Below are 26,792 nucleotides of genomic sequence, written 5' to 3'. Positions count from 1 at the left end.
ATAGGTAGTCTCAGACCAACCATAATTGCTCAAAGAAACTATTGAAGATACTATACGGAATACCAAAATAGAAGTGTCTACAAAAGAAGAGGTACAATTAAAGCATCACAAACTAGTGATGAAATGTTCATTGCAATTAAGAAAGGAAAAGAGGGATACCAAAGCAACCCACAAGGTGCCAGATGAAGAGAAGGAGCTTGTGAATGGATTATTTCATTTCGATATTTAAGAAGGAATGGTGCAATTATCGATCCAGATGAAGTTTTAGAGAAGGAGCTCGTGAATGGGTTATTGCATATGGATATTTGGGAAGCAATGGTGTAGTTACCAATCAAAATGAAGTTGGCAGATATGCTAAGATTGATTCCGAATTTCAAAGAAAAGCTAATGCCACAATAGGAAGGACCATGAATGAATAAAGTAGCACCTGAGGAGTTTATCCGTTGGAAGATGACTAGGCCTTATTGATCACAATGCGGCATCGAGGTAGTAACATCAAAACTGTGATCGTGGTGGATGGAGGATCTAGAGTCAATATTATTACACATGGAGACATTTAAGAAATATGGATGGCATGAACTAGAACCAAGTCTAAATGATGAATCAACAAAGGGTGCGACCTTGAGGTATATTACGGGATGTTACTTTTGATATTGGAGGAATGTCCTTTGCGGTTTCCTTCGTAGTGTTGGATTTGCAAGGAATGAAAGGAGATTATGAGATGTTGTTGGGTCAACCATGGCTTTGGTACACTAAGTGAAGCAGAATTGAGCAAAGCGTGCTTTATATAGTCAAAGAGGATCGAGGAAGGTTCGGATTTCCATGCTAATTTTTACTAACTTCATGCTAATTTCTACTAACTCTTGACTAATTACACTAACCTAACCGCTAACCTTGTTTGAAGTGTAATGTATGTGTAATTTCCTAATTAGAGGATAATGTCATCACTTAATCAAATTTTTTTGCTAATCCATGCCTAACCTTATGATTTGAGTGATTGAATTTTCACCTACATTGGTTAGTTTCATAGTCAATTTGGCGGTGCACACACATGTGAGCAATGATGCGTCTTCCCATGGAGCAAGGAGTGGCTTTGAATGTGTTGTCAATGTAAGTGCTCTAACTTGCCCAATTAAATTATAATGTGGCTCCAATGTGTGCTAATTGTAAATCAAGTAACCTACACTTTCCGCTTGATTTGATTGAATTGGAGTGACATTGATAGTCAATTTTGACTAATGAATCATGTTTGTATAAAGATTAAGTTTGATTTCAAAACAAGAATTCATGTGTGTAAATATCAATGTGTGTGCAATGTAGAAAAAGAGAGAAAACTTCCATAAATTCAAGTGTGTGTGCACATAATCTTGAGTGTGTGAAGGCATACAAATTGAGGGACTTGATGAAATGTGAGTGTGCAATCGTGTAAGTGATGTTTATGTTAAGCAATTCCAATTGATGGATATGCCTAATTGCCAAAGATTAGGGCAAAAATTATGTGTGTGCGCGGGCGTATGTGTGGGTAGTATTCAATATAAAAAGCAAGAATAAAAGCATCAAGGCAATGTACCAAAATAATCAATCAATAAATTCCTCAGAGAATTAAGGGATACTTCCATTAATTTTGGAAATTACAACAAAATATTGTATGGAATCCTGTGAGTAGAATATAGCAAGCTCCATATATCTTACATGCATCCATTCTGCAAAAAAAACCAAGTTAGTTTTCAACTCATAGACTACACGTGTATAGTATATGGGGCACTTTTCATCAATGTCAACTACATGCTAATCACACAAAAAAAAAGACTATTGTTGTTGGTTTGCCAAAACCCGAGTAGGGAGATCCATGTAGAGGTGACATGTAGAGTATGGCCCAAGGAGAGAGTCCTGGAAATAGCTAGCCTTTGTATCAAACACCACGACCTTTATATAGATTTGAAGGTTATCCATGTGAGAGAGAGTAGGCGGGAAGATGGCGGTTGCTACACAAAGTGGGGAGTTGAGGAAGTGGTAGAGGTAAGAGGGTGGTGGGCTTGCAAGAAGCATCCCTATTATCTCCCGCCATGTAAGGAGTGGAGTAGTGGGTTCGTGTGAACGGGTACGCTCAGTTCTACTACTTGCAAGGGCTTGCATCACCAAGTACCCCAACATAGATTTGCCAAAAAAAACATGCCCATTTAATGATTAGTTTAATAAGATGTTCCCATATGCTTAATCTCACATAGGTTAAAAAAGGTGTGTGTGTGTGTGTGTGTGTGTGTGTGTGTGCACGCGCGCCCAATTGAAGATTACTTGATTTAAAGATTGATGGTCAACTGGGACACATAAATGCTTTTTGATTGTTCATCAAATGTTTGTGTTAGCATTAGGGATAGGCCTAATCTCATTTCAAATTGATCCAAATTGGAAATTTTGTGCATTATGGAGTGTGTGCATTGCTTGATTATGTCAAATTAGGGTTATTTTTGAGAAATTGAGCATGCATGCATTCACATATGCTTGATCAAGTATGCAATTGAAGCAATGCAATGGAAATTGATGGATTAATTGCATAAATTTTTGGTCTAATTTTGCGTGTTTGCCTATTCCATGGCATTATCTATCCAATAAGAGAATGATTGGTTGGTGTCCATCACTAATCATGATGATTGCAAGACCTAAAGATTGATGTGTGTATGATTGAGTGACTTGGGATGATTCGATTGGTACTCAATTGAAAATGATTAAGTGACTCGTGATGATTCAATTGGTACTCGATTGAAAATGATTTGATAAGTATGACCGTTGTCATGTTTACCAATTTGATTGGATATGGTAAGAATTTATATGATTTGTGCATTTTGAAATGCCATAGTGAATGTGTATAGCCTCACAAACCAAAATGGCAAATCCAATTGGATTTGGATGATTTTTAGATGTGGGATATGAGTAATTGGAATTGCAATGATTGATAGTTGGATTTGGTTTTTCAAAAGGGAAAGGTTGAACACACAGTATGTATATGCAATGCTTGATCCACATTACCTTTGAGGTCAATTTCATTTTTGAGCTTGCATTATGATTTGATTGGAGGCACGTATGTCCAAATTGACGTGTTCATGCACTATGCATCGGCATGCTAAAATTGTATGGAATTGGTAAGATGGAATTAATCACCAACTTTTAAAGTTGCATGGTCAATTACTTTAAAATCAGTGCTTGAATGGTCATGAAAGCTCTATCTTGTGGTATAATTAAAGAATGATTGGGTAATTTTGGGTCATAATGATAGTTTTTATGTATGAAAATTCATGAATTTTTGCAAAATTGTTTTACCAAGGTAATGATGGAAACCTTCTCAATTTTGAAAATCATTTTGGAAAATACAAAAATGTGAATGGATGCAAAATAAATGATGGTTTATCCAACATGGTTTGCTAACATCATTTTCATCACATCAATAATGACTTATAGCTCATCAAATTTTGGCCCCAATGTGACACATACTTTCTCTCTTTGTGGCCTTACATGCCCTTTGTTTGGAGGAATCAGACCCAAGATGGGTTTTCAAAACAAACGTCCATATACACGTCAATGCATCGGTTTTAATTATACACACTATCGTGGCTCGTACTTGGCACATTCAAACATGTACCCACACACTTTTGTTTTGCATGCTAAACGTGCCCTAAATATCCCACCAGTACTCCCTAACACACTAAATCATTGCAAAGATGATACCTCTCAATCTCTCCATGACCCACCTCAATTGGAAAAGCTAGCTCACCTTGGCTTTGCAATCAAGCTCGTGATTTGTCCTCCTACTTGTCAGTTGCCTGGCTCACGTCACACACCCCCCCCCCCCCCCCCCCCAATTTTATCTCGCTATTGTGACTTCCAACATCAATTGTCTCCGCTTTCCCCATAACCTATTCCCTGCTGCCCATCGATGGTGTGGATCCATAATCTAAGGAATTACTCCACACTCCAGCTTTTGGTCAACCTAGACGTTGCCATGAACTTGCCCCCTATGTCCTTGGTGGGGATGAGTTGGCCTAACCCACTATGCAGTGCCACTACCACAGGCCTTTGTCATCACACATCCTTATAAACTGCATGTTGCTACTTGCTTGCACCCAGTTGATGGCTCATCACATCTTCAGCTTCCTATGTAAGCCCTTGTTGGCCATAAATGCACGACATATCTTTGCCTACCTATAGAGCCCAACCCACACACATCCCCTGAGTCCCGTATCTCATGTTGGGTATTCGTGCTTCTCAAGCACTTACCCACCCACTCCACCAATGTCACCCTCTATCGTTCTCCCACCACACTACATAGTCGATTGCCATTTTATTAAAAAAAAGAGATAAAAAAATTCTTTTCGTTTTAAATCATAAGGGGAGGCTCCCACCTCTTCCCAATTTGAGCTAAAAAATGTGTCTTAGCTTTGTTAGGGGGCCCCTCTGAGCTTTTAGAGGAAATGATGATAAAAACTTAATCTTGTGCCCATTGAAATTTAAAATGGTTGGGGAGAGAAAGAAAAAAAGAAAAAAAGAGAGAAAACAAGAATTTTGCATTATTTTCAGCTCAAAATGGTTTAGGCTTTATGAAATGTTGAAATTGTATCAAAAGCTTTGTCTTTTGAGTGCAAATTGCAGTACTTCGGGACCACCAAGAGCGGGTTGACTTGTCTGTTCTGAATAGAGTTCAAATATGCCAAAATTTGTTTTATAATCAACATTGCCTCTCTTTTCTCGCTTTGCATCACTAAAGCTACTGATCAAAGTAAGCAAATTCACATTTGCGGATTCCATTGTGCTTGCAAGGTGGCCATAGGCTATGTGTGTCATGATTTCAATTTAGTGCTTGCATTACATGAAAAATTTTCATTTGCATTTATACTTGAGGGTTCTTTTTAGTCGTGTTCTTTATACATCATCATACATCATATGGACGAAAGGGTTTAAGGGAGGTTTTAGCTGAGCGGGGTAGGCCTAAAGGGAATTCGTTACTGCAGTTCATCATGCAGCTTGGTAAATGCATCTCCCTCATCAAAGAATGTCGGGCTCGAAGTGCGGTAGACGTCCTCTCTCTCTCTCTCTCTCTCACACACACACACACACACACACACACACCATCTTTCATTTCTTGTTCATTATTCGTGCGCAGATAGCCGTGTTTTGGAGGCAGCAGGGCGGAGTGGCAGCTGCTAATCGGCAGAAAAGCAAAGAGCTTGAACTCGAGCTAGACGATCATTCCAACTTGGAGGCAACTCAAGCTCCATCAAGGCACTTTGAGCGCTACTCTAGAACCGAGGAACCCCAGAAGAGAGCCTTTACTTCTCTTCGTCGTGTTTGGAAGAGAGCTCCTTGTACATCACACACCTTCCCTCAAGGTAATGGATGCCTCCTTAAGTTTTCTGGCCTTTTTTAAAACTTGCAGTCAAGCATGACACTCGCATTCACTCATTCTCTGAGGCCTGGCCCTACATAACGAACATTTCCTTACAAGTTGCTATGACTAAAGTTTGCATCCCAGAAATGCGACATGAATTTAGCATTTTGGAGAGTTGGACACCACATGACCATAGCTTGTGGGTAAAAAAGTGACAGAGTAGGACCATTGTGTTTGGTATCTCTTTCACATTGCACTAGTAATTGACCAAATTGCCCGTGCATTCACACTCAATGAAGACAATTCCATGTACAGTTGTCATACATCTTTGGTACAATGTGTTAGAGTTTCGGAGGTCATTTCCTTGGTTTCTCCATCTAGATCTATTGTGTGAGGGCTTCTTTGTGGCTTGTGATGTTTTTCTAGATTCTAGGCATGTGGGGATTTACTAGATTTTTTCTGGTGTTTGTCCCTTGTGGCCTTTTCCGAAGGCGCCCCATTTTTTGTCAAAGGTGCAACGGAAAAGGTGAATTAGATGATGGTCAAGCTTGATATTGCGAGCAAATCTCCTGTCGGGACTGGGCAACCACTAGATCTGGAATCTACTGCGGTAGACCTCCTCCGCAATGTCCTCCGTGTGGCGATTGCCTACCGCACGGGCTTGGGGTGCAACACTTGCAAGCAACACCTGCTGAAAGGGGAGGGGAGTTGCAGGTGCAATTACAAACACTAGAGAGAGGTGATACCCAAAACGCTGCCTTAATCTGCTAGTGGCACATACTGAATTGAAAGGGGGTGGGGTCCCTATATAGGGACTCCCCAATCTCCCCTACTTACAGTCTAATATCCCACGACTTGGGCTCTGTATGTCATGTGGACATGCAAGAGGATTAGTACTGGCAATTTTGTGAGCCTGTTTGTAGGACCTGAAACCGGCTTGTAGCCTTACTAAAGGGCGGTAAGCTTTAGCTTTCACCTATAGATAAACCGTCTTCCTTGTACTATACGATACAAACTAAGGTCACAAATAAACGTGTAACTAGAATTTACCACTTCAAAACAGTTCACGTCTTGGTAGCTAGAGTGCTTCCAAGTAGCCAAAGACACCCTGCTGGCCCCAAAGGTTGGCGCCCCTTTCTGTATTTCTTGATTCCTATTGCACTTGGGAATACTTGTAAACTTCTACAAGCTGTCCCACTATTATTAAGCTGAAATTCCCCTTCTCTAGCCCAATTTCGGCAGCATAACGGTAGTAGAAGTCTCCACGGCCAAAAGCCAAAGTTAGCTGTGATTTTTCGCACTTTAGAGCACTTCTATAAACCTGGCGAGAAATTACAGCACGCTGAATTCTCTGTTTTTTGCCTCTAAAATGCACCAAAACACTTGCCTAGCCAAGAGTTCAAGTGTGAACCCAAGACCAATTGCAACTGCATGTCTAATGCAAGTGACAATGTAGCCCTACTACTAGGTTGCCTTTCACAAAACCACTCTGTCCCGGAGAGTGGTGGTAAGCTATGCACTGACTCTGCAAGAACACTTGTGTCAGTATCAAGGCCACAACGTTGACTACTGAGAAACATATGTCAGCACAAAAGGCCACAATAGTGAGTGTTGTGTTGGTATCTTTGAGTGAGAAGACCACTAATCCATTAGAGAGCAAAATTGCAGATATGCATAAAACATGGCGAGGATCTGGGGAGAAATCCAACAGAGTTTCCCTTGTAAACTGAGTAAAAACTCAAACATCTGAGCCATAAACAATTGGCAACACAAACAATGCGTAAAATGCATCAATGAAGCCGTTTTGGTATTGCGCAAAAGTGAGACTCGGTCTCTCATTCATAGATGTCATACACCAAGTCAAAAGTGACTAAACGTTCTCCAACCACGACGGAGAGAAGCAACACAAAACCTCTAGACCGTAAATAAAAAGTGCATAAACTTTTTCGAGACCAATCTGTTTTAGTCACAAATCCACATATGGCATACATGTACCATAAGCATGACAACCGAGCTCACTCCTGCACCAGTAGCTCTATGGACAACTCCACTTGTCCGAAACACCTGTAAACTTGTGAACCTGGTACCTATGAGCTATACCTAGCTCAAGCTGTATCCGCAAATGCATACATAGCATAAATTGCACAAAAAATCGTGCTAAAACCACTCTTTGGAACGCCCCACATAGTTAAAAAAAAGATGCATCCGAATGTGTAACAATCCGAAAGTCATATCCCAAAGCATCACTTGTATACACAAGATCAAGGTGAATTCCCTCTCAAATAGCACCACAATGTGCCATACATAGCCGTAGCTGCAAACCTCACAATGCTTTGCAATGTAGGAATCAAACTGCCAAGCTTCGATATGTCGAGGTTGCTACAAGCTGCTGCAGAAAATTAAGCGCTCAGAATTTCAAAATTTTGATATAACCATCGCGTCTAGAACGTGCAAAAACCCCAGCATAGACTCTTAGATCACATATATTCCCAGGATACTCTTAGGATAGACTCCGAGTCCGGGGAGAGAGATGCCATTTCAGCTTTTCATAAATAATCAGCATACATCCGCGCTCATTCATGAGTGAAACGTGCTCAACGTACAATATGTCAAGCCTAGGAAAAGGAATCACATAAAGACACTGACCAAAATACAGAAAACGATCACGAATGAAACACTCGAACAATGCGTGCTGTCACAAACGGGAGCGCAAAACAATGTAAAATACATTCGGATAAATAGGATCTATCACTTATTACTGAAGTGAGAGGATATAGAGAGAAATAGATAGAGAGAGAGAGAGTGAAGATCGACACAGTACTGGGGACCAGAAGATGGGCTGGTCCCCCCCCCGTAATAGTATCTTTATTACTGAGGAGAAGTCTATACAAGCAATTGAACCGAACGTATTACCACGTTCGTTCTAGAATAAGACTTGATGGTTTCCAGAAGCCTCAGCTTCCGATTCCTAGGGCAAAACCCTATTTCAAGGAACTTCCGTTCCTTATTCCAAATCCTTGAGAACCAAGGTTCTCGACTCTGGATCTCACCTTCCAGACTTAGGGCATGACATCCTTGCAACTCTCTTTTCCAACTCTGTTTCCAGAGTCCTCTTCTCGCAGAACAACTCTGCTTTCCCGGACACGAAGTCCTTACTTGGGAATCCCAACTTCCGGATCACAACTTGAGAGACTACCTCTCTCCGATCCGTGGATCTACTTCCCAAACTCGGGTACGAAACCCTTGGGCTGATCTAGCTCTAGTTCCTCAGAGCCCTTTTCTCCTGCAGAGGCTCGTGCCTTCCTCTGCTCCTACTCCCTCACGAAGAGGAAGTACACCTGCAATTAAATACTCAGAGATCATAACATGAAAATTGTTACCTTCAAAGTTTCGACGCTCGAAATGCAACTCCGTTCTCGAAAAGCAATTCCTCGGAAGAGATCTCTACATAGAAAATCCTCTTTTCCAATCCTACACACAAAAGAGGTGTGTTCTCGGGTCCCTTCTCTTAAATCAGCCCTGTCTACGACATTTATGGACTGAAAACAGAGAAAAACAGCAGCTTGTCGCGATGGAAACACGCTCTGTAGGCCACTGGGTCTTGGCGACATCGGGTACACTTGGGGCAGCCATGGGCATCACCGGCAAACGTCTTCTTTGCGGGTGAACTCTGCAGCAGCATCTCCTTCTTGCAAAAACTGATCCTCCCCTTTGAGTGAGTGCATGATGCTTTAATAGCTCCTGGCCACGGGCAAGAATAGCTGCTCGCGTAGAGATCGTGGCCGTTTTTTTTTTTTTTGGGTGGTTTAGTGCGTTGTTCTGCCAAAAAAAGAGAGAGAAAACGTTGGCTGATCTGTGCCTTATTTATCAGATGGCTGCCCACTTATCAAGTGGGCGGCCGACGTATTTTAAAAATAATCTGAATCTGCCCAAAAACTCAATAAAATCTTATTAGTTGAAAACAATGCTTTCACAGCACTTCCCAGGCGTCCCTGAAAGCAATCACATGCACAATTGCAATGCAGACATAGACTTCCTCGCGAGAAAGCATCTGCTTTCCCGAAAAGCAATCCCGCTTTCTCAAAAAGCATCTGTTTTTTCCTCAAAGTTTCCTCTGAACCCATCTTTATTCAAGTGCTTGCTTTTCCTTGTGCACAATTCTAACACAGTTCAGAATTTCCTCCTGACTATGGATATTCCCTTTCCGATGCACCCGTCACCCACCTTGTGACGCATCAAGAATACCCATCACCTAGTTCTTTCCTACCGAACTTACGGTACAATCTCCTTCACGATGCTCTATGTCACCCATCCTATGACGCATCAGAGATGTCCGTTCCCGGATGGTCGGATACTTCTTTCCGATGCTCCTTGTCACCCATCCAATGTGACATCAGAAGTATCCGTTCATGGTGGCCTTTATAGATATTCCTGTTCACAGTGCTCCCGCCATTACTCCGAACGACGCACTAGGAATACTCTGTACTCGGATGTCCCCAGTGATAAAAACCCTCTCACTTAAAGTTCCAATAATTCATTTAGAATTATTTTTCCTTTGTGTTCCAAGAGAGAAAACCCTCACTTATAAATCCAATAATTCATTTAGAATTATTTTTCTGTAAGATAAAGCCAATTTAGCAACACGTGCTGACTAATCATGCGAACACATATGTAAGGTGCAGCGGAATGAATGTTTGCACTTTGCTCAAGATGAGTGCTCCGAACTGTGCTCAAGGTTCCTTTTGTTCTTATGGAAGGTAGAGCCTTCCGTTCTTAATGAGAGAATGCTATGATCACAAACAAAGTGAATGGACTCTGTGCGTGCAAGTGTATGAGACTGAGAGATAGAGAGAAGAGAGATACGACACCAGAGACGTAAAACCCTCCTCCGAAGGCCCCACTCTCGTCGGCGAGAGTGGTCTACTTATGATTGCACAATCTGGTACAAATGGAATGCATGGGACTGATGCAAGTGTAGGCTATGTTGGCGATGACGAAGTCGACCTAAAGGTTGAAATCTGCAATCTTTTTACTGCTGTCCAAAAATGTTATGGGCTGAAATCTGCGACTGAGCCAAAAACGCTGATTTTGGGGCTGTTTTCAGTGGGTCTTTGATGCTGAAAATCTGCAGGTTTAGGGCTGAAAACTGATGATCTTCAAGGCTGAAAACTGAGGTCTTCTGCGGCTGATCTTGCGGTCCTTCTACTGATGCAAATCGTTGCTTAGGCTGGATCTGTAAGGCTGAAATAGAACCAAAAATGCTGGGCTTCTGTGTTCCAAAAACGCTAGGAAGATGGTTTCAAAAACGCTAGCTACTGGGTTTCATTAACGCTAAGGTTGAGATTATCTGCTGGCGATGAGGGCTGATGCAAAAACGTTGGGATGGCTTGGGTCTTCTGCTGGCGATCCTGGTTGGAAACGCTAAGCAATGGGGGTCTGCTGCTTGGAGGGAGTACCGCCAAGGGTCTTGTGAGAAGTTGCCTGCTGAGCTTGGCTCCTGTTGCCTCTTCTACCATTTAGTGCTAACTTTGGTTTGCTTATATATTTTCTTAGCAAAATTGCCCTACCTACTTTTGTTGGAAAGTCACTTAAATTAATAAGTGAAAAATGTCAAAAATAGGGAAAATAGGCTAAATGCATCGGAAAATTCCCCTGATGGAATCTGATGGATTCTAATGGGAAGACTGATGATCATGTTGTGTGCAACCAGAGGATATGCATCTATACTAAGTGATTGGGTATGCACGGTCTACGAATAGACTCACAAAAGTGCCAGATCACTTCTAATCTAGATTGACTTGACTGAACCCAACCCTTATCATGCTGTAGCTTGTCCACGGACACATAGGGTTGGATGTGTCACTGTGGCAAAACACAATGGAAATGCCCACGCTTGGTGCTCATACTTTCATGTGCTCGTTCGGAAACTGTGTCATGCCAAGGAAGAGATATGGAATATGACTTCCGTACATACATACTTTTCAACTTTTCATGATAAATCCGCATACGTTCGTGCTCATTCATAAGAGAAACGTGCTCAACATACAATATTTCATGCCTAGCAAAAGGGATCACATAAAGATGCTGACTAAAATACAAGAAACGGTCACGAATGAAACATTCGAACAATGCATGCGTATCAATCATGCGAACACATAATACTTCCTGTGAGGGTTCTTGAGACCTAGGCCCGAGAGCCAAGATCTGTTCTTCCTGAATGATCGAATCGTCTTGTGGGGGTTCTTTGGACCTCGACTCGAAAGCCAAGATCGGTTCTTTGTGATTGATCGAATCTACGACGAGGTTAGTTTCGCTAGAAAAAGCATCCACTAATACATCATCCTTGTGAACAATCACATCATCTTCATTCAACTCATCATGCTTGTGAGAAATCACATCTTGATCATGCAAATGATTATGCTCGTGAGAAATCACATCTTGATCATGCAAATCATCATGCTTGTCATTGGCATCCAAATCATCATCATGCTTCTCATAATCATCCAAAACATCATGCTCTGCATTATCATTCAAATCATCATGCTTATAATTATCATTCAAATCATCATGCTTATCAGCATGCAAATCCTGTGTATCATGCTTTGGAGAAGAAGAGACCGAGAGAGTCTCCTTCTTCCGACTCTCTTGTATCTGTGCCTGCACTTAAGAAAAGAGTCGCAACATCTCTTGCATTCTTGCTTTGTTCTCGCGATCAAATTCTGTTTGTCTTGCTTTGTTCTCGCGATCAAATTTGGCTTGACTTTCTTTTTCTTCCAAGTCGTACTGACGCTCTATGGCTGCCATTCCTTCTTCGTATTCACGATCTATGGCTGCCCTTCGTTCTTCGTAGGCCTTTCTTTCTGCTTTTCTTTCTTCGCGTTCTAACTGTCTTTCCTTAAACAACTGCTTCAACTTCTCCATAGGAGTTAGTACAATCCTCGACGTAGATGGGGAAGGGGGAGGGTCGGAAAAACCTCGTGGTGGGGAAAATTCTTCTTCGCCTCTCTCATGCTCATCACCTCCAAGCGAAGTATCCATTTTGCTTCGAGTGATGACCATTCTGAAGTCGTGGTTCTTGTGGGTTCTTGTGGTCTTGGGTTCTTAAGTTCACGAGGAACTTGGGTTCTTGCGGTTCTTGGGTTCTTAAGTTCACGAGGAACTTGGGTTCTTGGGTTCTTGAGGTCTTGAGGTTCTTGAGATTCTTGAGGTTTTCTTTCGCTTGCAATCTGTGTGTGAGAAGGATCTTCTCTTCACCCGAGTTCTACTCTTTTTCGCGGGCGCACCCCTTGGCGGCCTTGCGCTCACACCAAGGTTGCTTTTTCCCACCTCACGTCGATTGGCTAGCCGCTAAGTGCACGGTCCGCTCTCAATGAGTGAAAAGAGATGCAAGCGGAGGCTGGACAAGCCCTTCTTTCTTGGGATTCCTGTCACTCTTCAAAAAAACACGATTAGGAATCGACACATCCAAGCGAACTTGGGTTCGTGCGACCGCAACAAGCAAAAAAATTCTTGTGATTCTTGTGGTTCTTTCCTCGAGTGATACAGAACATTGCCAAAGCTCTGATACCAATGTAAGGTGCAGCGGAATGAATGTTTGCGCTTTGCTCGAGATGAGTGCTCCGAACTGTGCTCAAGGTTCCTTTTGTTCTTATGGAAGGTAGAGCCTTCCGTTCTTAATGAGAGAATGCTATGATCACAAACAAAGTGAATGGACACTGTGCGTGCAAGTGTATGAGACTGAGAGATACGACACCAAAGACGTTGTAAAACCCTCCTCCGAAGGCCCCACTCTCGTCGACGAGAGTGGTCTACTTATGATTGCACAATCTGGTACAAATGGAATGCATGGGACTGATGCAAGTGTAGGCTATGTCGGCGATGACGACGATGATGACGAAGTCGACCTAAGGGCTGAAATTTGCAATCTTTCTATTGCTGTCCAAAAATGCTATGGGCTGAAATCTGCGACTGAGCCAAAAATGCTGATTTTGGGGCTGTTTTCAGTGGGTCTTTGACGCTGAAAATCTGCAGGTTTAGGGCTGAAAACTGATGATCTTCAAGGCTGAAAACTGAGGTCTTCTGGGGCTGATCTTGCGGTCCTTCTACTGCTGCAAATCGCTGCTTAGGCTGGATCTGCAAGGCTGAAATGGAACCAAAAACGCTAGGAAGATGGTTTCAAAAACGCTAGCTGCTGGGTTTCATTAACGCTATGGCTGAGATCATCTGCTGGCGATGAGGGCTGATGCAAAAACGTTGATGCTGATGCTGATGCAAAACGTTGGGATGGCTTGGGTCTTCTGCTGGCGATCCTGGTTGGAAACGCTAGGCAATGGAAACGCTAGGCAATGGGGGTCTGCTGCTTGGAAGGAGTACTGCCAAGGGTCTTGTGAGAAGTTGCCTGCTGAGCTTGGCTCTTGTTGCCTCTTCTGCCATTTAGTGCTAACTTTGGTTTGCTTATATATTTTCTTAGCAAAATTGCCCTACCTACTTTTGTTGGAAAGTCACTTAAATTAACAAGTGAAAAATGTCAAAAATAGGGAAAATAAATGCATTGGAAACTTCCCCTGATGGATTCTGATGGAAAGACTGATGATCATGCTGTGTGCAACCAGAGGATATGCATCTATACTAAGTGACTGGGCATGCACGGTCTACGAATAGACTCACAAAAGTGCCAGATCACTTCTAATCTAGACTGACTTGACTGAACTGAACCCTGATCATGCTGTAGCTTGTCCACGGACACATAGGGTTGGATGTGTCACGTGACAACATAGTACTTCCTATGGGGGTTCTTTGGACCGTGACTCGAGAGCCAAGATCGGTTCTTCGAGACCTATCGAATCTTGATGTGGGGGTTCTTTGGACCTTGACTCGAAAGCCAAGATCGGTTCTTGGTGATTGATTGAATTTGCAATGAGGTTAGCTTCACTAGAAACAATATCAACTAACCCATCATTCTTGTGAACAATCACATCGTGGTCATACAAATCATCATGCTCGTGAGAAATCACATCTTGATCATCCAAATCATCATGCTTGTCATTGTCATGCAATTCTTCATGCTTGTCATTATCATTCAAATCATCATGCAAATCCTGCGTGACATGCTTTGGAGAAGAAGAGACGGAGAGAGTCTCCTTCTCCTGATTCTGTTCAATCTTCGCCTGCACATTAGAAATGAGAGGGAGAATGAACAACTTGCTCTCCACTAATGACAATGGGAGAGTTACTTTTGGCATTGAAAGTGAACGTATTTTCCACCCAATCAATGAGAGGGTTATGCTCACGAAACCATTGAATGTCCAAAATCATATCACATCCTGAGAGAGGAGAGACAAAAATTTTTCTACGAAACGCAGCTTGTTGAACCGTAAACAACACATCAAGGCACTCTTTCGTGATGAGAGAGTCCATACCGGGAGCGAATCCAGAGATCTCTAGAGGAGATTTTTGACCAACCTCTATGCGGGCTTTCTCAACAAGAGAGGGACTAATCACATCATGCATACTGCATGGGTCAAACAATGTGACAAAACGCTGCCCCGTTATATGACCATAATATTTAATGAGAGACTCATCAATGGGAGGTCATGAGAAACTTGGGGTACACTCGTGTTGTCGTTTATTGCATTGACAGAGGAAGGGGGTTTTGTGGATTCTTTAGATTCATTCGATTCAAGCTTAGGACATGTTTTTTTAATGTAACCCTTAATGTGACAATGAAAACAACGACCTTCCTTAGAATAAGTGCTTTGCTCTTCCGACGTGATGTATCCTCCTAAAATTCCTTGTGCTACCTTTTCATTTGGAGTGAGCTTAGGTTTAGCAATTGTGGTAGCTTTACCCTTAGGTTCATTTTGAAAGTTCTTTTCTGAGAGACTATTGGAAGAGTGGTTAGAAGAGTTACCGTTCTTACCATTCCGAGGGTTCTGAGAGGTACTTGTGGAAGTCTTGTTTTCCTTGGGCTTTCCCTTGTTGTGCTTCATCTCCTGTGCGAGAGCAATCGCTACTGCCTTGTTGAGATCGGTTGGATGGAGCACCTCGACATCATACTTAATATACTCGTCCAATCCATAAAGGAATGTCTCTTTGCGTTCATCATCCGACTTGCGTAATTGGGTACCTAGTTGCAAAACACGATTAGAGAAAGACATAAGTGGCATACCATTTTTCTTGAGCGCGCGCCAATCGTCCTTCAATTGTGCGAGGTACTGAGGTGGCATAAACCGCGCCTTGAGCTTGTCTTGGAAATCAGCCCAAGGAAAGGGGCGTGAATTCGTCGGCTTCCTCTAGGTGCGCGGCTAACTGTGCCTCTTGCCATGCGTGGTACCAATTGATGGCATCACCGGCAAGGTACATAGCTGCCGTCAAAACCTTGCTATTTCCTGTCTTCTTAGTTGTCGCAAAATAAGCATTAAATTGATGCAGCCAAGAATGAATAACCGTAGCATCCATCTTACCATAGTACTTACTGAAAGTCAACTTCTCTGTGACTGGGTTGTTGGAGTCCGAATCTCGGCTTGTGCCACTTGAGGAACTACGAACATCTTTGGCTAGTTCGGACTTTGAGGCAAGAACCTGTCGAACCAATTCTTGAGTGCGGAGGTCCTTTGAACCTCTCGATCGGCCTCGAAGGCCGCTCGTCTTGCTTCGGCTTCCAAGCGTATTTGCTCACGCTCACGCTCAATAGCAGCTTTTCTGTCTGCTTTTCTTTCTTTGCGTTCATCGCGCTCGCGTTCCCTGTCAATGTGAGTCGCTTCTTGTTGTGCCATCATGTCCATCATTGATTTTACCAAGGCCTCCATAGGATTTGGTGCAATCCCTGGCGTAGATGGTGAAGGGGGAGGGTCAGGAAAACCTCCATGGTGAGGGAATTCTTCTTCATCTACTTTCATGCCCATCACCTCCATGCAAAGTATCCATTCCGCTTCGGGTGATGACCATGCACTGTGAGCTTTGATACTTAAGTTCACAAGAATTTGGGTTCTTGTGGGTCTTGGGTTCTTGGGGGTCTTGAGGGTCTTGAGTTCTTGGGGTTCTTGAGGGTCTTGAGGTTCTTGAGATTCTTCTTTCGCTTGCAATCTGTGTTAGAGAAGGATCTTCTCTTCACCTGAGTTCTTCTCTTTTCCTCGGGCGCACCCCTTGGCGGCCTTGCGCTCACACCAAGGTTGCTTTTTCCCACCTCACGTCGATTGGCTGGCCGGTAAGTGCACGGTTCGCTCTCAATGAGTGAAAAGAGAAACAAGGGGAGGCTGGACAAGCCCTTCTTTCTTGGGTTTCTTGTCACTCTTCAAAAACACGATTAGGAATCAACACGTCCAAGAGGACTTGGGTTACATGCGACCGCAACAAGCAAAAAAAATCCTGTGGTTCTTTCCTTGAGTGATACAGAACACTGCCAAAGCTCTAATATCAATGTAAGGTGCAGCGGAATGAATGTTGAACTTTGCACAAGATGAGTTCTCCAAACTGTGCTCAAGGTTCCTTTTACTTACGGAAGGGAGAGCTTTCCGTTCCTTTAGTGAGAGAGTGCAATGGACACAAACAAAGTGAATGGACACTGTGAATGGAAGTGCATGAGACTGAGAGATAGAGAAGAGAATACGACACCAGAGACATTGTAAAACCTCCTCCAAGGGCCCCACTCTCGATGGCGAGAGTGGTCTACTATTGATTGCACAATCTGATACAATGATGCTGATGCAAGTCTAATGACTATGTCGATGCTGACGGGGTGGACGACGAGGACGAGACTATGGCTGAAAATTGAATCTGATGGCTGAAAGTCGATGGATCTGCTGGCTGTTTCGGACGGCTATCGATGGCTGAAATCGCTGTCCAAATGGGGCTAGAAACGCTGGCTAAGGGTTGCTGAAAACGTTGATTATGGGTTGCTGAAACGCTAGTATGCTGAGGCTGGAAACGCTAGTTTTCTGAAGCTGAAAACACTGGTCTACTGAAGCTGAAAACGCTACTGATGTGTTGGCGTTTTGGTTGAAGAAAACGCTGGGAATCTATTGGGGGTTTTTGTTGAGGAGCCACCTTGAGGGCATGCTGCTGCAAGATTGCCTTGTGCTCTCTTGGTTTCTTCTGCCAGATAGTGCTAGTGCTAGGTTGCTTATATATTATCTTAGCAAAATTGCCCTACCTAGTTTCGAACAAAAGTCACTTATAAGTGAAAAATGTCAAAAATAGGGAAAATAGGTTTAATGCACTGGAAAATTCTCATGATGGATTTTGATGGGAATGCTAATGATCATGCTGTGTGCAATCGGAGGATATGCATCTAATCTAAGTGACTGGTCATGCACGGTCTGCGAACAGACTCACAAAAGTGCCAGATCACTTTCTATTCTAGATTGACTATATTGAATTGAACCTTGGTCATGCTGTAGCTTGTACACGGACACATAGGGTTGGATGTGTCACGTGATACGTCACACCACAAATCCAAAAGACGAAGCAACCACCGAAATGGCTAAAGAAATCTAAGACAACCACGAGGAAGAAATCTAAGACAACCTGGAGGAAAATTGCTTCCTTTGTAATTGAATAGCAAGACATGAACCTCAGAGAACTCGAGACTCAAAGAGGATTACACCATCGGTAAACTCAGACTGCTAAGAATAGGAAGGCCTGATAGGTCGTCACCTAAGGATCATGTTTGCCAAAAAAGCAGTCGGGGTCCAACAAGACCTAGCTACTCAAGCAAACTCCCTGAGATCAAACCAAATGTGCACCACTCGTCTGTATCTGCGAAGATCAACCCTGTAGGAAAAATCCAATATAATATACCAAACTCCATATAACTTGCTTCCTTAAAATCTTCATCAAACTATCCTTTCCACTTGTGCTGAAAAGAATATACCCACCATTCAACTGTGCAATCACTATCGAATACACAACATGACACCAATACTCCAGAGGAAAAGTAAAGGAATCGCCTAGGGGAACTGTAACATGCCAAGGAAGATCGGAATTCCAAGGCTGGAGCTCTCCAAAGGAAGCTCAAGAGAAATTTCCAAATTTTGGTGACTGCGAGAATAGGAACTAGATGTCTCCACTAACTGGCGACACTATATGCAAACCTGTCATTCAAAGGATCTTGACAAATGTGTTGTTGAATATCAATACTATTGCCCCAGTAGAGAGTGCAAACCCGTCCCACAACTGGTATTGATAAGCTCACAAAAGGGCTACGAGAATGACCAAATCTGGAGGGCCACACTACCATCAGTGAAGAGAGAACATGGAGATAGGAGTAGTCGACACTCCAACGAAACCTCCTCGAATTATCAAATAAGTATCTGGCACCACCATTTCCACCTCTAAACCTCATCCACTAACTGGCGACACTATATGCAAACCTGTCATCCTAAGGATCTTGACAAATGTGTTGTTGAATATCAATACTATTGCCCCAGTAGAGAGTCCAAACCCGTCCCACAACTGGTATTGATAAGCTCACAAAAGGGCTACAAGAATGACCAAATCTGGAGGGCCACACTACCATCGGTGAAGAGAGAACATGGAGATAGGAGTAGTCCACACTCCAATGAAACCTCCTCGAATTGTTGTCATTATCGGATAAGTATCTGGCATCACCATTTCCACCTCTAAACCTCATCCAAGGAGGATGATAAAACAAGAAGTGGTGCTTAGATAGAGGTATCCCCCTCTGCCGGTCAAAAAAGCCAACTCCAACACATGCACTGAGAAATGCACTTGAACTAGTGCATACCGGACAAGAGACAATACTGAAGCCGGCAAACTGCCATTGAACATCCTCTGCTTTTGGAAGGATAGAGATCCCCCTTTGTCATGCATAATCCACAATCTGGTACAAAAGTGCAACCGAATCATCAACCTGCTACCCATCGAATAGGTAGCTCCATCGACCATACCAAGAAAGATGTGCATTTGCTAAAGGCACAACAAATCTGCCAATTCATCTCCTCGAAGAAAACACAGCCGTAGAAACTTGCTCGAGAAGTGTTGAAGAGGATCCTACTGCTGTTCAAACACTTCTCTCTAAAGAAGAAGCTGGAAATGAATACTATGGATTCAACAACCGCATGCTTGCTCTCCTTGCGGGAAGGCATGGTCAACATGACTCCATCTAGGAAGACCAAAGCAATCCCTGCTACACATCCTGCAAACTCCATCAGGTTTCCCTCGATGAGGAGAGGTCGGGGTAAACAAGGGTAAGGATGGGGAAGTTGTAGACAAGGATCCATAGCCTCCACATACCAAATCTAACCCAAACTGGAGAAAATCCAGAAAAAATGTAAGGTGCTGCGGATGTGAATGTTGAATTTTGCTCAAGATGAGTGCTCCGAACTGTGCTCAAGGGTTCCTTTTACTTATGGAAGGGAGAGCCTTCTGTTCCTTTAGTGAGAGTGCAAATGCTCATAAACAAAGTGAATGACAATGTGAATGAAGGTGCTGCGAGAGAGAGAGAGAGAGAGAGAGAGAGAGAGAGAGAGAGAGAGAGAGAGAGAGAGAGAGAGAGAGAGAGAGAGAGAGAGAGAGAAGAATACGACGCCAGAATGTTGTCAAACCCTCCTCCAAGGGCCCCACTCTCTATGGCGAGAGAGGTCTATGCTATTGATTGCATAAATCGGGTACAATGGTCTAGATACAATGGACTTGCCGACAATGACGACGACGACTAGACGGGCTGAAATCTGAAAATCTACTAACTGCTGAATTCTGACTCTATGTTGGCGAGGATGATGATGGCGACGACGCGACGACGATGCATTTTCAATCTACGAAAAGTGGGCTGAAACTGCAAACATTGGTTGATCTAGCCGTGCGGCGAGGATCTGTTGCAAGAAGGTGAGATTTGCGAGGTTTGGGGTTGCTACTGTGGAGTCTAAGTGCTGAAAATAGGAAATGCTGATGCAATGGCTGATCTGACGCAGAGAAACTGCAAAACGCTAGCAACTTGCAAAAACGCCAGGCTGATGTGGTGCTGCTGAAAACGCCAGGTGCAACGTAGCAAAAACGTCAAGGCAGATCTGTTGCAGAAAATGCTGGAAGTCTTGATGGCTGAAAACGCTAGGGAGTTCCGCCGGTCTTGCTGAGAAGGTGCACTGCCAGATGCTAGATCTCTGGTGCCTCTTCTACCAGAAAGTGCTAACGCTAGCTTTTCTTATATATCAACTTACCAAAAATGCCCTACCTTGTTTCCCAACAAAGTCACTTAATAATAATAAGTGAAAAATGGCTAAAATAGAAAAAATGGATTCTATGTACTGTAAAATGCTCATGATGGCTATTTACTGTAATGTTGATGATCATGCTGTGTGCAACCAGAGGATATATAACTACTCTAAGTGCCTGGACATACACAGCCTGCGCACAGGCTCACAAAGGTGCCAGGACACTTTCTAAGCTGACCTGAACCCTGGACCTGAAGTAGCTTGTCCACACGCACATAGGGTTAGATGTGCACGTGATATCCCCTCCTTTTTGAAGTGAGGTACTGGTACTGATCTGCATGGCTTCCTTGTAGGCTGCCAACAACTCGAGGTAATCTTTGAAAAACTCTTCATCGATCCACACTGCCTTGTGGGTTCCTCAATCCTTGAACTTCAAAAAATAATGCCCGACTTGCTTCTTTGAACCATGGCGAAACCGATGCAACAACACTTGCTCCGACTCCATGACTTCAGCTTCATCGATGATCTCCAGTTGTTTTTCTTCGAAAATGTCCTTCGGAGGTGTTCCCTGAAACACTTTCAACCAAGAAACATGGAAAACGTTGTGCATTGACCATGAGTTAGGCAATTGCAATTTCATTGAAACCTCATTTATCTTTTCAATGGCAGGAAATGGAGTCATACATTCTAAAAGATAACTTAGGACATTTCTTTCCAACTTGCTTAACACGTTGCTTCATGATTCTTAAATAAACCCAATCCCCTTTCTTGATCGAAACATCCTGTCAATGCTTGTTTGCCTGTCGTGAGTAAGACTCCCGAGCCTTGCTTAGCCGAAGTTTCACACTCTCAGAAATCTCATCCAAAGACTGACTTTCAGCATTGGCATCCGGCATTTGACTGACCGAGCGAGTCAAAAGTGATTGGAACGGACGGCCAAAAGCTGGGCCTCATATGGAGTTCGACCAATGGCAGAGGAATAAGAGTCATTCAAAATAGCTTGAACCAATGGGAGATAGAGCTTCCAATGAGACTGCTGATCATGCACATATGACTTTAAAACATAAAAAACAAACTGATTGTAAATCTCTGTCTGACCATCAGACTGTGGATGAAAAGCCGATGAAAATTCAACTTAGTGCCAAAAATTGGACGTGAACTTAACATCCCTATCTGAAACAATTGATTTTGGCAAACCACAGAGGGAGTACCAATGCTTTATGAACAACCGTGCTACATCTTGTGCTGTGACTGTGGCCTTACAAGAAATCAACATGCAAACTTGTTGAAACGATCAACAATTGTCAACATTGAGTGTTCCTTGAATGCAAATTAGGTGGAAGGTTAGTTACAAAATCCATGGAAATATCCTGAAAAGGTCCATCGGGAAAAGGCAGCGGAAGCAAGAGGCCTTACTGTTTACCCTGAGGAGCTTTTACCTATTGACAAATAGTGCACTGGGTGACATAACGAAACACATCCTTTCGCATTTTAGACCAATAAAAGAATCTTTGTATTTTTTCCAGAGTGGTGTTCATTCCCTTGTGCCCACTTGTGAGAGTCATGTGTATCATGCAATACTGTTGTCCTGAGAGAGCACATAGACGGTGACAAAAATACAACAAACCATCATGATTGAGATAATTGCTAGGCCCTTGGGAAGCAAGAGCTTGCAACCATTGCTTACCAAACTCGGAATCTGCGTACTGGTTCTTCATGTTGTCGAAAGACACACCCTGAAGAGAAACTGTGGATCTTGACTCAAGAGCCAGGATCTGTCCTTTGCGACTTAACGCATCTGCAACAGGGCTAGCTTTTCAAGGCACATACTCAATCAAACCTCCAAATTGCTCAAAAAATTGTGACCACCGTGCTTGGCGATCACTCCAATGTGCACTATGCATAGATTGGAGCCACTTGAGGGCTTGGCGTTCTGTGCGAACTGTGAACTCTCTACCATACAAAAAATGCTTCCAATGCTTAAGAGAGTGAATGATAGACAAAAGTTCTTTATCATAAACTGAATAGTTCTTTTCTGCACTATTGAGCTTCCGACTAAGGAATGCAACTAGACGGCCATGCTGCTAAAGCGCAACGCCTATGGTGACATTGTTCGCTTCCGTCCATACCTCAAAGGGGTTATCCCAGGATTCAAGGATAAGACACAATGCTTCTGTCACCGCAACCTTGAGAGCTGCGAAAGCCTCCATGGCTGCCTCGGGCAAATCCACGCGCTGTCAGCAAGTTTTTACCCCTTTCAAAACATCTGTCATGGGTGTGGCAATGCGTGCAAAATTCTCTTTGTGCGAACTATATGCTTGACATAAACCAAGAAAAGAACGCACATCATATGCAGTTTTGGGCAAATCCCAATTACGTACCTATTCCACCTTGCGAGATCTAGCTTGACGCATTCTGTAGTAATAATATAACCTAGATAAATAACTTCAGTGAGAAAAAACTCAGATTTCTTAGCTGCAATGTACAATTGACACTCATCCAAATGGGTTAATACCCTTTCTACATCCTTTTCATGTTGTTCCCATGATGCAGAAAAAATGAGAATATCATTAAGAAAGATGAACACACATACACCAACGATATTACCAAAACGGCCGGTTAAATGTACCCGGCACTGTCAATTCAAAAGGCATAACTACATACTCCCATTGCCCTCGCTTTGTGCGAAAAGCGATCTTGTAGATGTCGCCTTTGAATACCCTTACCTGATGGTATCCACTTTTGAAATCAACCTTACTGAAAACCTTTGCTCCATTGAGCCTATCGAGGATATACTCAATGCGAGGCAACGGAAACTTGTTCTTGGCGGTCATCTTGTTCAATGCCCTGTAATGAACACATAAACGAAACGAACCATCCTTTTTGCGGACAAACAAAATAGGAGCGGCAAAAGGACTTACACTAGGATGTATGAATCCTTTGGTCACCAACTCCGTGAGTTGCCGCTCTAACTCTTCTTTTTAAGTCTTGTTCAAACAGTAGGGAGCTTTACTGACATGCTGTGCCCCCTCCGTGAGCTCGATGCGATGGTCCTCTGGTTGCTCGGGTAAGTGACGGGGTGGAAGATCATCTTGTAAAAAGAGATGCTTAAACTTGGTAAACAAAGTTGATTTCTTGTCTGGAGCTTGAATGCTCTGGGTAACTGGAGATGCCGATGCCGCTTGTGCTCCTCGTCGTAATTCACGCTTCGCCTGTACATGAGAAATAAGAGGCAAATAATGCAGACCCTCCTCACCACGAATGATCATGGGAGAGTCATTTTTGGCATTTAAAGTGAGAGTATGTCCATACGATCCTAAGAAATTCATTTCGTTACACGAATCTCAGCAGATGCGATCTATGATATTAGCGGCGGAAGGAGCACAGCATCGAGTGGCAGAAGGAGCACGGATGTCGGAACTGCATTGCAGCAAGTAGGGACTGAGGGAGCACTGTCTGCGTCTAGAGAGGGAAGCCACGCCGCCATGCAGCTGGATGGGGGGTAAAGACCACGTGAAGTTATTTATATATATTAAACAGGCGACCCTCTCTGGCGCCATGACGAGCTGGTGCGGTTGGTTAGCACTTAAGCTTCAAACTGCGGCTCATGAGCGTCAGTGTTCAAATCTCTTCCTCCAAGAGGACTTTTGCTCGCTCTATGCCATGTTGAGGAGAAAGGAAAGCGAAGGAATCTGTAAAGATTCTATGTAATATAATTGCCATTTAAAGTGAGAGTATTGTCCGCCCAATCAATGAGAGGGTTATGCTCACAAAACCATCTAATGCCCAAAAGCATATCACATCCTGAGAGAGGAGACACGACAAATTTCCTACGGAAGGCAGCTTGTTGAATTGTAAACAACACATCAAGGCACTCTTGCGTGATGAGAGAGTCCATACCGGGAGCGAAGCCGGATACCTCGAGAGGAGATGTCTGACTAACCTCTAGGCGGGCTCTCTCTACGAGCGGCACTAATCACATCATGCATACTACCTGAATCAAACAATATGACAAAACGCTGACCCTTCACATGACCATAACACTTAAAGAGAGACTCATCAATGTGTGTGTCAAAAACATGTGAAGATTCAGATTGGTTCATTAAAGTGCTTGTGAATTTAGCAGAAGTTTTAGCTTTACCCTTAATTTCATTTTGTGAGTTCTTTTCCGAAGGATTAGAGGAAGATTGGCTAGAAGAGTTTACCGTTCTTACCATTCTTATTGTTCTTACTGTTCTGAGGGTTCTGAGGAGTCTGAGAGGTACTTTGAGAAGACTTGTTCTCCTTAGGCTTTCCCTTGTTGTGCTTCATCTCTTGGGAGAGAGCAATTGCTACCGCCTTGCTGAGATCCACGGGGTCGAAGACTTCTACATCAAACTTGATATATTCATCCAACCCAAAAAGGAACGCCTCTCTGCGTTCATCATCCGATTTGCATAATTGGGTGGCGAGCTGTAAAACACGGTTAGAAAAAGACATGACTGGCATACCATTTTGCTTGAGATTGCGCCAATCTTCTTTCAACCGCGCTAGGTACTGAGGAGGCATAAACCACGCCTTGAGCTTGTCTTGGAAGTCGGCCCAATTGAAGGAAAGGGGCATGCCTTCTTCAACTTCCTTTAGGTGCGCGGTCAACTGTGCCTCTTGCCATGCGTGATACAAATTAATGGCATCACTGACAAGGTATATGGCTGCCGTCAAAACCTTGCTATTCCCTGTCTCATAGTTACCCGGAACGCGGAACGGGAACGGCAACGGGATCCCCGCGGAACCGGGGAGCGGCTAGGGGTCCGGAACGGGAACGTCGCGGAACGGGAGGTATAAAAAACACCCAAATAGTGCAATTTTTAGCTCCTTGTGTTTAAATACAAGGAGTATTAGAGTGCTTTGACTCTAATACTCACAAAAAAACTCGTTTTGAAGACCATTCAACCTTGCTATGACTAGATGATGAGAGAGAGAGAGAGAGAGAGAGAGAGAGAGAGAGAGAGAGAGAGAGAGAGAGAGAGAGAGAGATTTGAGAGAGTGGGAGGGAGAGGAAGAGAGCTTGAAGGCTTGAAGTCTTTAGCCTTGAGAGAGTGAGTCTTGAGAGGGAGAGATCTTGAGAGTGAGAGGGAGAGAGCTTGAGCCTTGAGGATTAGCTTGTGAAGAGAAAGGGGGAGGGGGGTGCATTTTATGAGTCCTTGAGGCCTTGCACACTTTCAAAAGAAGCCCAAACATTTACTTCAATTTTTTCAAATTTTGCCAAATTTGTTTGTAGCCGTTGGCCGTTCCAGGGGTATTCCGGAACGGTCCGGGGGCGTTTCGGAACGTTCCGGAACGGCCGTTCCGGTTTGCATTGGCCACCCGGAACGTCAGACATTCCGGGACGTTCTGGAACGTTCGGGAAAAGAATTGCCCCTCGGAACGTCGGAACGGGGGCTAGGGGGCGTTCCCCGGTAACTATGCCCTGTCTTCTTAGTTGTCGCAAAATAAGCATTAAATTGATGCAACCAATAATGAATAACACTAGCATCTATCTTACCGTCATACTGTCTGAATGTCAACTTCTCTATGACGGGGTTGTTGGAGTCCGAATCTCTGCTTGTGTTACTTGATGAACTACCCAACATCTTTGACCGGCTCGGGCTTCGAGGTAAGTAGCTGTAGGACCAACTCTTGCATGCTGCCTTTCTTTCCTTGGCCGCCAAGTGCGCTTGCTCACGCTTGCGATCCAAGGTTGCCTTTCTTTCTTCAGCTGCCAAGCGCGCTTGCTTGCACTCGCGATCAAAGGTGGCGCGTTGCGCCTCGTGTTGTAGCATCATGTCCATCATCGACTTGACCAAAGCCTCCATACGATTTGGTGCAAACCGTGGCGTAGATGGGGAAGGGGGAGGGTCGGAAAAACCTCCTGGTGGGGAAAATTCTTCTTCCCCACCTCCATGCTCATCACCTTCACGCAAAGTATCCATTCCGCTTCGGGTGATGACCGTACACTAAGATCTTAAGTCCATGAGGAACTTGGGTTCTTGAGGTTTAACTTGGGTTCTTGTGGTTCTTGAGGTTCTTGAGTCCTTGAGGTTCTTGAGGTTTTTTCTTTAGGTTGCAATCTGTGTTAGAGAAGGCTTTTCTCTTACCCGAGCTCGACTTTTCCCTGCGGGCTCACCCCTTGGCGGCCTTGCGCTCACACCAAGGTTTCTTTTTCCCATCTCACGTCGATTGGCCGGCCGCTAAGTGTACGGTCCGCTCTCAATGAGTGAAAA

The 26,792-nt window shown here is 43.6% G+C and overlaps 1 protein-coding gene across 2 annotated transcripts in view; it reads left to right on the top strand.

The window, feature by feature from the left end:
• Positions 1 to 4,910: 4,910 nt before the first annotated feature.
• LOC147436662 (carbon catabolite repressor protein 4 homolog 5-like) overlaps positions 4,911 to 26,792 on the top strand; it is an 87,054-nt gene continuing 65,172 nt past the window's right edge. For both annotated transcript variants that reach the window (XM_086489486.1, XM_086489485.1), the window contains exons 1-2: positions 4,911 to 5,063; positions 5,156 to 5,381. In XM_086489486.1, coding sequence (XP_086345612.1) covers positions 5,010 to 5,063; positions 5,156 to 5,381 — 280 coding nt within the window. In that variant the 5' untranslated portion in view covers positions 4,911 to 5,009. The remainder of the gene's footprint in view (positions 5,064 to 5,155; positions 5,382 to 26,792) is intronic.

The sequence above is a fragment of the Adiantum capillus-veneris genome, chromosome 18, assembly GCF_014529385.1.
Source record: "Adiantum capillus-veneris isolate H3 chromosome 18, ASM1452938v2, whole genome shotgun sequence".
NCBI classification, from domain to species: Eukaryota; Viridiplantae; Streptophyta; class Polypodiopsida; order Polypodiales; family Pteridaceae; genus Adiantum; species Adiantum capillus-veneris.
Note: the sequence above shows the minus strand (reverse complement) of the source record. Positions and strands in the feature narration are given on the sequence as shown.